This window comes from Pogoniulus pusillus, chromosome 16, assembly GCF_015220805.1.
Source record: "Pogoniulus pusillus isolate bPogPus1 chromosome 16, bPogPus1.pri, whole genome shotgun sequence".
Taxonomy (NCBI): Eukaryota; Metazoa; Chordata; class Aves; order Piciformes; family Lybiidae; genus Pogoniulus; species Pogoniulus pusillus.
This window is the reverse complement of record NC_087279.1, coordinates 8,879,210-8,891,733: the sequence shown is the minus strand read 5'-3', so window position 1 is coordinate 8,891,733 and position 12,524 is coordinate 8,879,210. Positions and strand designations below refer to the sequence as shown.

Here is a 12,524-nt window from a genome sequence, read left to right as displayed (position 1 = left end):
ATAAATAAATTGGTCTGTGCATTGCATTTAACTAATTTTCTTTCTCTCTCTCTCTCTCTCTTTCTTTCTTTCTTTCTTTCTTTCTTTCTTTCTTTCTTTCTCTCTTTCTCTCTTTCTCTCTTTCTCTCTTTCTCTCTTTCTCTCTTCTCTCTTTCTCTCTTTCTTTCTCTCTCTTTCTTTCTCTTTCTTTCTTTCTTTCTTTCTTTCTTTCTTTCTTTCTTTCTTTCTTTCTTTCTCTGTTTCTTCCTCTCTTTCTCTCTCTTCTCTCTCTTTTCTCTCTCTCTTCCTCTTTCCCTCTTTCTCTCTTTCCTTCTTTCTCTCTTTCTTTCTTTCTTTCTTTCTTTCTTTCTTTCTTTCTTTCTTTCTTTCTTTCTTTCTTTCTTTCTCTGTTTCTTCCTCTCTTTCTCTTTTCTCTCTCTCTTCCTCTTTCCCTCTTTCCCTCTTTCTTTCTTTCTTTCTTTCTTTCTTTCTTTCTTTCTTTCTTTCTTTCTTTCTTTCTTTCTTTCTTTCTTTCTTTCTTTCTTTCTTTCTTTCTTTCTCTCCTTCTCTCTTTCTCTCTTTCTTTCTCTCCTTCTCTCTCTCTTTCTTTCCTTCTTTCTGTTTCTAACTCCACTCATCAATTAATTCTTTCTTTAGGATGATTGTCCTATAGCCCACCAGCTCTCCATCAGCTACAGGTTTTAGTAGCCCCCAGTTATTTTCTGTGCCAGCTTACTTAATGGAAATTCTAGTTAGAATCATAAAACTGTGGAAGTTGGAAGAGACTACTGAGATCATCTAGTCCAACCAGCTGCCTAGAGCTTGCATTCCTACCACTACTGCTATGCTACTACCACTAAACCACATCCCTTAGCATCATACCCACACATCTTTTAAATACCTCCAGGGATGGTGACTCCACCTCCTCCCTGGCCAGTCTGTTCCGGTGCCTTAGAACCCTTTATGTGGAGGCAATTTTCCTAATGTCCAACCTGAAACTCCACTGACACAACTTGAGGCCATTTCCTTTTGCTCACTTGTTGCATGTGAGAAGAGACTAACCCCCACCTGGCTCCAACCTTTTTCAAGGAATTGTAGAGAGCAATGAGGTCTCCCCTCAGCCTCCTCTTCTAAAGGCTGAACAACTCCAGGTCCCTCAGCCATTCCTCGTAAGACTTTTTTGTTCAAGGCCCTTCACCAGCTTAGTTGCCCTTCTTTGACATGCTCCAGCATTTCAATGTCCTTCTTGACTTCCACATCCCAGTTAATCCTTCCCATTCATTTTTCTTCAACCTATCTCCTCAGTAGCCACTTCCTCACCCACAGTGTAATTCCTGTAGTATTAATGCTTTGGCTTCTCCAGTGTAGCTTGTACATTTCCAGCTGTCAGAGATAGCTGCTATTTCGTGAGTCAGCTGGGTTTGATTTCTGAGATGAGGAGTATCTGATCTGGCCAATATGAGCCCAGGAAGACCTCCATCTCATTTTCAGTTTTTATCCCACCTGCTATCTTTATCATCATCCTTGACACTTCAAACACTCACTTACTACTGACACCCTCCTTAAATTATCTAAATCACCTCTCTCCTTAGTAGTCACATTTTCCCTTCGTTCTCTTGTTACTTAATTTCTTATTCCTCTCTGAGATCTAACTCAGCTCATATTTTGGCAGTTCTCAGTTGAGCCCTCTACTTCTTGACCTGAAAAACATGGCTTTCCCTTCAAATATTGGAATACCTATGAGAAGCCTTTCTCACTGTGGTACAAAGAAAACCAAATGAAACCCAAAAACAACTATACGTGCTCCAACTGTAGTTCACAAAAGCTTCAAGCCCAGCCAAATCAAAATCAATTTTTGCTGGGACTCATTTTAGCATCTCTTTTGCCCAAGGGCTATTTCCCTGCCAAGTGGCTGCTTTCACTCCCACCCATTTCAACATTCTTCAGACTATTCAAAATTCAACTGTATATGAATCCAGTCTGCATTTATATAAACATAGGAGGTAAAAAAAGAAGTAATACCACTGATCAGGCTCTAATACTGCATGCTCTGAAGAAGGAAACAGTTCTTTTTAGGCTAGATATTAAGAAATAGTTCTTCACAGAGAGGGTTCTCAAACACTGGAACGGTCTGCCCAGGGTGCTTGTGGAGTCACCATCCTTGGGAGTGTTTAAGCAGAGTGTGAACCTGGACTTAGGGTCATGGTTTAGTGTCAACTCTTCAGTGCTGGGTCAAGGTTTGGACTGGATTATCTCTGAGGTCTCTTCCAGCCAGATATATTCTGTGATTCTTTCCTCCAGTTCTACCCCTAGAATTCTAAGGAGACTGTTTCAGGTTAGTGCAGAAAGAAAGTGTGTGCTACAGAGATGTATAGAGACATCTGTCTTCTAGACAAGTAGCAGGTTTTCTGCTCTGGCTACAATGACTTGGCCAGTATTCTTCAAGACAATCATTATGCAAGCAAAACATCAATTGTTATACCCAGAGTTGAGAAATCACTGCAGTGTACTTGCAGCGTTTGTGTGGCTTAGAGGTTTCCACCAGTGAAGTTGTATTTTTCCTAGACTTAGTTATATAAACAGCAGTTCCCCTTTGAACAGGAAAGGTTCTAGAAGCAGCTCTATGCAATAGTACTATCAAGATCAGCAATCCCTGCTCCTCAGGGAATTGGGATGGGGTAGGGAAGTTGTGTTCCCTAAAATGAGAACCAAAAGGGTTCCTTATGACAGCAGTTCCTTATTACAGCGGGGGAGATCTAGGCTGGATGTTTGGAGGAAGTTCACAGAGAGAGTGATTTGCCACTGGAATGGGCTGCCCAGGGAGGTGGTGGAGTCGCCATCCCTGGAGATGATCAAAAAAAGACTGAATGAGGCACTTAGTGCCATGGTCTAGTTGACTGGATAGGGCTGGGGGATAGGTTGGACTGGATGATCTTGGAGGTCTCTTCCAGCCTGCTTGATTCTATGATTCAGATACCAGAAGCTGACTTAGGGAATCCTGAACCCCTCTGAAAACTGTTTCTAGCTTCTTTACTAGGCATTTAGCTCTTTAGCTCTGGACATCCCAGTAGGAATCTGGTCAGGCTCACTTTGACCCTCATTCTGACCTTAGGAAGCAGGATCAGGCTGGCAGCAAGTAGCAGCTCTAGTCACTCTTCCCAGTCATTCACTGATGTCCTGGGTGACTTTACCAAAGTTCCTTCACCTCTAGGCTTCCACCCCCTACACTGTCTCGCCAGTTATTGACTTCTCTGGGGACTGGAGCATCTCTGCAAGGAGGAAAGGCTGAGAAACCTGGGGCTGTTTGGCCTTGAGAAGAGCAGCTTGAAAGGGGATCTTCTCAATGCTCAGCAAGAACTAAAGGGTGGGGGGCAAGAGGATTCTCATTCTGAATCTGGGAGGGAGGCATTTCATCCTTGATTCCTGCCCCATTTGAACTTAGCACGAGACGAGTTTGTAGCTTAGAACCGCAGCGCAGGAAAACATGTTTGTACTGAAAGAAGGTGGTAGGCTGGGCAACAAAGGAAGAAATGAAAAGAAACCAAGAGGGGTGAATACATCTGCAGGACAGGTCTGGTCCAGCATTTTGTTCAGAGAGATTGTGTTGCCTATGAGGAGTTAGCAGCCTCTACAATTACATTGGCACACCACCTTGGAGAGGTGAGAAGTAACAGTCTGCAGTTAATTTGCCAACAACTGCTGTTTCAGAAGAAGCCTGGAATTTATTAAAGGCCTTGGCTCAGGACAGCAAACAAGACAGGTTCAAAGCCAGTCTTTAATATCAAGTATCAAGGTTTCTGACTGTCTGAAAGAAAGACTCTTGAAAAGGGTTGGATTAGTACAGACCATTGAAAAACTATGAGTAAGATTTCTCAATTAGGAATGTAATGGTAATTAGTCTCTTTTGGGTCAGCCTGGGTGGGTTGGCTAATTAGCAAAAGTAATATACCCATGTGATTGGCCTGGAGTGTGGGTGAGGTTCCTGGAAGCACCAGGTGATAGCTGTTGAAAAAAAAAGGATGTGTGGGTGGTAAGTCAGGACAGCTGCAGTCAGTGACTGGAGAGGGGGAGATTCATCTTCAGCAGAGTGCACACAGAGGCTCTACACTTTCAGACCACTTGAGGTAAGGATGAGCAAGCTTCCATAAGGTTTACTGAAAGCTTAATTTAGGATAAAATAGTTTTTGTGAGATGGAGAGATATGCAGGTTGTGTAAGTGCTGCTGTTGTCATGTCTAGTGGGTTGGGTGCTGCTTGTGCTCAAACCCCAGACCGGTTCACTGCAACAACAAATGGCAGATTTGCTTCAGCCTCAGGGCATGGAGGAGACAAAGGCCCTGCAGATGTTGTTTTACCATTTAAGGGGGGTGTAAATTTAAACTGCCAGCCTGTGTTCCCAGTATCTAAATAAAAGATGAGGTTTTGCCTACACAATATTTTACTTTTGTTTTAGTAGGTAACTCTCAATTATCCTCCCTAGGCATCCTGTGCCACTGCAGAGAGCCATGCAGGCTAGTTCATGGCCCTCTGGGAGGCTAGGAAGCCTATCACAAGGTAATCACAGTGCTCTTTCCCCTAAAGTATTATGTGTGCTTTCTAACAGGAGTCAGACGATCTGTTTGGTCCTCCAGAAAGACACTCTTGGAGGTCCTTAAGCCCAGGTACTTATGGTTTCCCTCTCGGGGCGCACTCCATGTGTCCTACATCACCACCAAAGGAGGCCAGGGCTCTGTCTGTGACAAGGAGCTGCCACATGCCCTCGGGGCATACAGAGGAAAGTGCCAATGCATCAGAACAATGGTAATAGAATATGAAAAGCGTTGGCTCTTCTCCAGCAACTTTTCCTGGGGTTAATTTCCTCAGGGTCCAGGGAGTTACTGGTGTCAGTGCAAGTTGTCTCAGTGAGCGCCAATGCATTGTGTAGCAGATACCACAAATACTTAAGGCTTAACAAGATGGAATGTCAACTTCTACACGTGGTTCAGAAAACTGGAGGAAGAACAGAACGAAATAGAGAAGACTTTAAGCCACAGTAAAGCACTTTAATGTTTTCTGGTGACATGAAATTCTCTTCTTTATGTCCTCATCCTCACAATGATGCTTCAAACAAGTTCTGTGTAGTTAATATATAGATCAGATGTTCACTTCGTATGGATCAGGTTTGGTCCTTGTGTGGGTCTTCTGAAGGTTGGTGGCTGAACGATTGGAGCTTGGGACCTGTCCTCTGTCCTTTTATTCTGTAGCTAAAGCAGATGAAGCACTCTGCAATGGCTGCAGGCGATAGAGCAGTGGTGTTGGTACCATATCAAAAAGTTACTAACTTCTAGATTGCTGTGCAGGAATTCACATCACTATGAGATTTATTTCTCTAGTTCTAAGATGAAATACAAATCAGGAGAAGAAAAAACAAAAAACCAAAAACCAACCCTGTAAGATCTGCAAGAAACATGTTTAATTAATTTTACTGTTTAATCCATTCTGGGATGTTTCCCTCCTGACAGATGGCAATTTAATTTCTGGATCCTTAAATATAACCCTAAAGCTGTTATGTCCAAGGATTTAACAATATTTCACTTCTCAAATTATTAGAGATGGGCCTAACACAAAGTTTGGATTCAAATGCTCATGTTCCCAGAGGGTGTTCTGCTCCAAGGTTTTGGTTCGGGCCCATCTTTTCCTCTCGACAAGCACACATTTGAAAAGGATACTGCCAAATAAATCTCCTGTTTTGAACAGTTAAGTATTCCATGTGTTTCTAATAACATGTCAGATGGAGTAGCATGAAGTAATTTCAATTATTTTTATTATTTGTCTGTGGTTTTTGCTTCCTTCTTTCATTTTGCTTAGCAAAACAGCTAAGCTAGGGTAGTCCATCTCCCCTCTCATTTACAGTCAGCAAATCAAAGTGCAACCCTCGCTAGCAAAAAAAATCCTGCTGTGCTCCTGCTTCCAGATACAACCAAATGTAATTAAAGATAAACTACTCCTTGAATTCCACCAAGGTATCTGTGGAAGTCCAGTTTCTGTTCAGTCTAAGCTAAAGAGAGAGAGTAGAAGTAAGTAAATCCAGAAAGGTTCAAGGTGCTGAGAACTGAGAAAGACCTACACGAAAGGAGGTAAGGTTTGGGAAAAGACTCCTCACATGCCACAAGGGGAAAACTGCAAAGGGTTTTGAAGAACTCATCTTTGGATTAGCCCAGGATTCATAAATCGTGTCAGACAGCAACTCAATTAGAAAATACTCTTTGGAACGAATTAAAAGTAGATGCTCAGCCCCAGCCCAGGAGGAGATTTCTAATGAAAATAAAGACAAATTACTGGAAAACTGGAACAAAGCTACTCTAATTTACTTTTTTTTTTCTCTTCTGTTTTCAAATGTATTTTCCAGAGTGGATCACTAAAGGAGCCAGAGCCAAACAAAATCCCACCTCAGCGACCACCACCTCAAGGTTGTTTACAGTACATTCTCGACTGTAATGGCGTTGCAGTAGGACCAAAACAAGTCCAGGCTACTTAGATAATTGAGACTAAAAGTGAGGGTTAAAGTTTAAAAAGAAAAAACAAAAGAAAAAAATCCCAACCAAACAACAAAAACCCAAACTAAACAAACAAAAAGAACCAACCAGAGAATCTTAAGAGCAAGCATTCCAGTTTTGTTCAGTTTTTTGCATTGTTTCAGTGCTGCCCTGGACTGTGTTTTTTCTATGCAGTGTCAACTATACCGTCTGGTTGTTTACTCGTTCCTGTCTGTGCGTGTAATGCTTACCTACCTTTCTCTGTAAAAGTTGTGATTTTTCAGGGCTGTTGTTCGACAGTGTACAAAGAATGTGCCTCTTAGAGCCCAGTGCAACTGTACATGATGGATGGTTAGCCAGTATTTTTTGGAGTATTCTATATTTCGTCCAGTAAAATACCGCCAAGGTGCAGATTGAACTCCTTTTTTGCTTCCTCTGTGAGCTTCCACTCTACTCATAGGCTTGATTTTTATTTTTTTTGTCCTATTTCTTTTTTTTTTTGTGTGTGTGTGCATGATTAATAGGTAGGTGATCCAGATTTATTTTTCAAGGCCTAGATTAGAGTTTGCTAGCGAGGCTTTTTATTGATCATTTTCTAAGGTTCGTGAACGTTTGAGTTTGCCTTTATATGCAGAGGGGAAGTCTAAATCTTTCAGCGGCTCCATAAGAGTTCTTCCCAAGGAATATTTAAGATATCTTCTATTTTACATACTGGTATTCATATTTTTAGTAATGCTGCATTAAATTATTAGCTACAAAGCTATGTAAATGGGCCACCTATGTGCAATATCTCAGTGGAAGTGTGAGTATTTAATGTATCCTATTTCAATTCAGTAGTACCTTTTGTTGTCGTTCCGAAGTAGTCATCCATGGAGATTTTTAATGAAAACTAATGCAAATGCTTTCCAAAGTCTTAGCTAAGAGCTAAATCCCAGGTGAGAAGTACCTCAAGGACTGTTAAGCTTCCTGTAAGAGCTCTTTTTTATTTTTTTTTCTTTTAGAGGAAGAAGCAGATAATAGGAGATGGCAGACCAAGGGACCTTTAACCAGTTAGGGAGTTTGCCTGTTGTGAAAACACAAAACATCAGCAGATTTCTTTACCAGCTCAGGTCTGTATTTTAAACCTAGAAATCTCCAAATAGCTCTACAGAAAATGCAGTCCCAGCGTTATCCACATAAAAAGAGTTTATCATGATTGCTTGAAATCAAACATGCAGGAGGAGCCGAGATGCCTGACAGCTGCTAGATTTTTCTGTAGGTAAATGATTTGTGATTTAGTAGTTGTTATTTTTCTGTTGAGCATAACCAATTAACACTGTAAGGTGATGAGAAATGCGCAGGCAGGCAGTTCATCTGTTGTGAGAAATCTAGCCCAGAATCACAAGCTCCACATGGCTAGCATACCAGAAAGCTTAGTCTCGAGCAAGCCACAAAACTATAATTTTCCTCCTGAACACATACAAAGATGAGTCGTGGCCATTAGTTTAGTGCAAACAGTTTTGTTTAAAGAGAAAACAGCCTTATGTTCTACCTATGTTTTCCCTCCAAACACTGGAGGGGGGGAAATTATCAGTGAGAAACATCATTCTGAGTGTTTCTTTTATTTGTACAAGCTGGCTGGTAAGATGGGAATTAAGGTATGCATTATTAGCTATTTAAATGTTTGTGGTAAGTGCTACTGTTGACTACCTATCGGTAAATGACATGAATATTTTGCTTTGGTGATCAGCATTTGTCTGGGTCAGTGATCATTCCAACGATGGCACTGGCTGTTCTTTTATTCTATATTAAGAAAATTCCACTTAGAATCAGGTTCAGAAATCCTTGCCTCCAGACACTGTCAAAGTGACTCCAACAATACTGCCCTGGGGTGAAGAAATGAATCTGATGACTGATTTTATTTGAAGCAGTCGGTTAATTTTTTTTTGCATGTAGTAGTGCAAGTATTCACAAGTGCTTTTCACACGAGTGAGCTGTGTGTGCAAAGAGGAGATGAGTGTCTCAGGCTCTCAGCTTGTTGACTGTAAAGGATTTACAAGGGCACACAGTTATTACTACATACCACAGGCAAGAAGCAAGCCAAAATGTCTCTCTGCATGCAAGCATGCTTAGGTGCAATATTGTGGGTAACAGGGAACAGATGTTTTACAGTGTAGGCTTAATGTTCAGTTCTGTTGAGTTATTTTTGGTAAAAGTTTCTTTCATGATTGTTGCCTTTTTGTACAACCCAGCTGCAAGAAAGTGAGCAAATGCTGGAAGTGTGACAGCAGTATATCTTTTATGTGAAATCTCTTGTACAGCTTAATGTGCAATAAAAAGAAAGTTATATCTGTCTTCAGTGTAAAGTTTCTGGCATTCCAGCCTGTATGGACAAGTGGGGGAAAAGAAACCTTTCTGTTTTTCAATATTGAGTGAAAGGAGACTAATAAGAAAACCATCCTTATTAAGATGTTGCAAGACCATGTTATCACCTTCAAATATTTCCTACAAAAGGGGTTCAAATTCATCAACAAGGAAGGCACATTCCTTAACATCCAGTACATGCTATTTATCTGTCTACACCACAACACGCTGCTACAACTGTATTAAAACTTACTGAGGCATTAGGACATGCTGTTCTCAGACACACACGCACTGGAGTCTCATCTAGTTAGTGGAAAGATAACTATAGTAGCAATTAAAAAAAAGTCAGTTGTGTATTGCAGCAGCACTTCCAGAGATGGAGGTTTGCCTTTAGATGCCTTTTATTTGCCCTAACTGTCTGCGTGAGGCTTAAAACTCAGAACATGTAGATCAGTTGTCTTCTCTAACATTTACTGGTCAGCAAAGCTCTTCCTCTGACTGATAGGGCAAACAAATCACTCAGAATATTACCCTGCCCTTTCTTGCCCTTAACTCAGATGTGCTGTCTGCTGTGTCGCATGCAGGAATGCTCAGTTATTACAGCTCTCAGCCCAGAAAACCACACGCAGCCATCTGACATGAGATGAAAGCAGCATACCCCCTGATATCTGACACAGCACTACTTCAGTCAGAAAGCAGAAAAGGAAAAAGTAAAAACAAAACAAAAAAAAGTCCTCTATGATGATGTAGCATCTTGCAGTCATGGATTGCACAACCTAAGTCTCTACTGCACCTTGTAGTTTTGCACTTGATGCAGGATTTTGCCAGTGTGTACTTCCTTCTCAGTGGAAAGACCTCCTTGGTAAAGAGTTAGCAGCAATTCCCTTGTGTTTCTTGTGGTGTTCTTCACTAAGGGGTTAAATAAGTTGTCAACAGACTTTATGATTGGCTAGGAAATTGGATATAAGGTTGTTTTACTGCTAGACTCTAAGAGAAATATTACAGAAATAGTGTTAAAGCTTTGGAGGAACAAAACTGCAATAACTACAGAGAAACTGGTAGCTGTACTGCTGAAATAGTTATTGCTGGTAAATTCAGTTATCTTGGAGCCTCTCCTTGAGCTAGGCCAAAGTTATACTGGCAGTAGCTGTTGATGTGATTTGAAGGCAGTACCACTACTGCTGGGATACATTTGGTACTTCTTGTAGGGGCTCCAAGCAAGTTACCAGTGTCCCAGCTGTGATTATTAGTATTGCCTAGGTGAAACTGCGCTCCATATTAATAGTTTTGCCTCAGACATAGAATTAATCACGTTCAAGGATGATTTTTATAGTATTGGATATGAAGTCTAGTTACTAGAATACTTTGATACTATAACATTATGAAGTTTTTCTTGTACTGAACCTAGGGGGCCCAGTGCAACCCCAAGGAATGCAATCCCAAAGCCAGGAGCCATTGCAGCCCCAGCGCATGTACCCCCCTGGGCAGGCAGCAAAGCCCTCAGCTTCCCAGCCGCAGCGTCCACCCGGACCTACAACTCAGCAACCACGGCCTCAGGCTCAAGGTCCTCCCAGCACCAGATTATCAAAGGAAGCTGAGCCACAGCCTGCTCCACAGCCTGCTCCACACCCAGCTCCACAGCCTGCTCCACAGCCTGCTCCACAACAGAAGCCTCAGTCTCATCCACAGCTAAAGTAAGATTTGCTTTATCCATTTTCCTTTCTCATCCTAGCACAGATTTTGACTGTAATGTGGGAGGTGGTCTGATATGCAGGAGAACATGTGCATGTGTGCCTGAGTCTAAGATGAGGTTAAGCATTTCACAAAGCTTTTTTCCTGGTTTATGATTGTGAGCGACAGTATCATTACTTACATCCTAAGCACTACACAAAATGTCATTTCATAGTTGTGCAATGCCTGTCCCAACCAGGTCTGAAAATTCATCCTCCTCCTCCTATTTGTTTTCTCCCCTTCATGTCACTGACTCATGATCTGGGTGTGCTGTGAGCCTGCAGAGAAAAGAGGAAGTCTTATCTATTTGAACTTTTAACCTCATACAGTAGATTCCAGATTCAAAAGGTCTATCTCAAGGACAGCCCCAATGAACATGCCAGGCAGTGGCTGACAGACAGAGTCTTGGTCACTCTTAGTTCGTGGCTACCAAGTGTGTGGCACTAGAATTTCAGGCCCTTTCCAAAGAGGGCTGTGGCACTTGCAATGAAAGCTGCTTGATATTGTCCCACCCTAGGAATCATAGAGTTATAGAATTGTTTCAGATGGAAAAATCTTTTGAGATCATCAAATCCAACTATCAACCCAACAGCATCATGGCCATTGAACCATGTCCCCAGACACCATGTCTACATGTGTCTGAACACCTCTGGGGATGGTGACTCCACCACCTCCCTGGGCAGCCTGTTCCAATGACCACTCTTTCAGTAAAAAACCTTGTTCTTAATATCCAGCCTAAACCTCCCCTGATGCAATTTGAGGGCATTTTCTCTGATCCTATTACCTGATACTAGGGAGAAGAGGCTGCCCCCTACCTTACTGCAATATCCTTTCAAGGAGTTTTGGGAGAGCAGCCTCCTCTTCTCCATGCTAAGCTATCCCAGCTCCCTCAGCTGCTCCTCACCAGCCCTGTTCTCCAGACCCTTCACTAGCTTTGTTGCCCTTCTCTGGACTTGCTCCAGCACCTCAATGTGCATCTTGTAGTAATTGGGCCAAAACAGAACCCAGTACTCAAGGTGTGGTCTCACCAAAGCCAAGTACAGGTAAGATTCTGTAGCAGACAGCGTGATCTTTTGAGGCTGTATCTAACCAACTGTGAGCTCCAGCAGAGTGTGCAAAGGCTCTGTAGCTTAAACCCAGCAAACAGAAACAAATGGAGAAAGGCATTAGCAGTGATTTCACAGAATTGCCAGGATTGGAAGTGGCCTCAAAGATCATCCAGTTCCAACTCCCCTGCCATGGGTAGGGACACTTCATGCTTCATCGAGTTGCTCAAAGAACCACATCCAGCCTGCCCTTAAAAATCTCCGGGGATGAGGCTTCTACCACCTCCCTGGGCAACCTGTTCCAGTGTCTCACCACCCTCACAGTGAATAACTTTGGATGTCTGAAAATTTGAATCTGCCCACTTACAGTTTTGCTCCATTCCCCCCAGTCCTGTCACTACCTGAGATCCTAAAAAGTCCCTGACCAGCTTCCCTGTAGGCCCCTTTCAGATACTGGAAGGCCACAATAAAGTCTCTTTGGAACTGTTTCTCAGCTCAGTGCTCCCGACACGCAGTATTGCTGGTAAGGTCACAGCTTGCTTTGATATGCTCTAAGAAGCCACAGAGTCTTTGTTTTATCCAGGTAACAGTCTCCTCTTTTTCCCCCACTCATATGCTAATACTAGCGTGGGGCAGTCTTGAGTACCCACCTGGGCATAACTCAGTGGAAAAAATGTGTTAGGGGACAACAGGCAAAAATGATTTCTCTTTGCCCTCCTAGAACAGTGCATTTTTTCCTGCTTTATAATCATAAAACTCAAATTAATTCATCTATTCTTTAAGTGTACATAGAGAATAGGGAGCTTAGTTGCCTTAAGCAGGATGGAAATGAGTTTGGTTTGAAGCTTAACTTCTGACATTGAAAAGAAGCAGCTAAGAAGAGGTACAGAAAGCTGCTTCCCAGCTCTCTC

At 42.2% G+C, this 12,524-nt stretch overlaps 1 protein-coding gene across 2 annotated transcripts in view; it reads left to right on the top strand.

Moving 5' to 3' along the window:
• SYN2 (synapsin II) overlaps positions 1-12,524 on the top strand; it is a 197,614-nt gene that overhangs the window by 181,601 nt on the left and 3,489 nt on the right. For both annotated transcript variants that reach the window (XM_064156345.1, XM_064156344.1), the window contains exons 11-12: positions 6,367-6,427; positions 10,245-10,530. In XM_064156345.1, the coding sequence (XP_064012415.1) occupies positions 6,367-6,427; positions 10,245-10,530 (347 nt within the window). The remainder of the gene's footprint in view (positions 1-6,366; positions 6,428-10,244; positions 10,531-12,524) is intronic.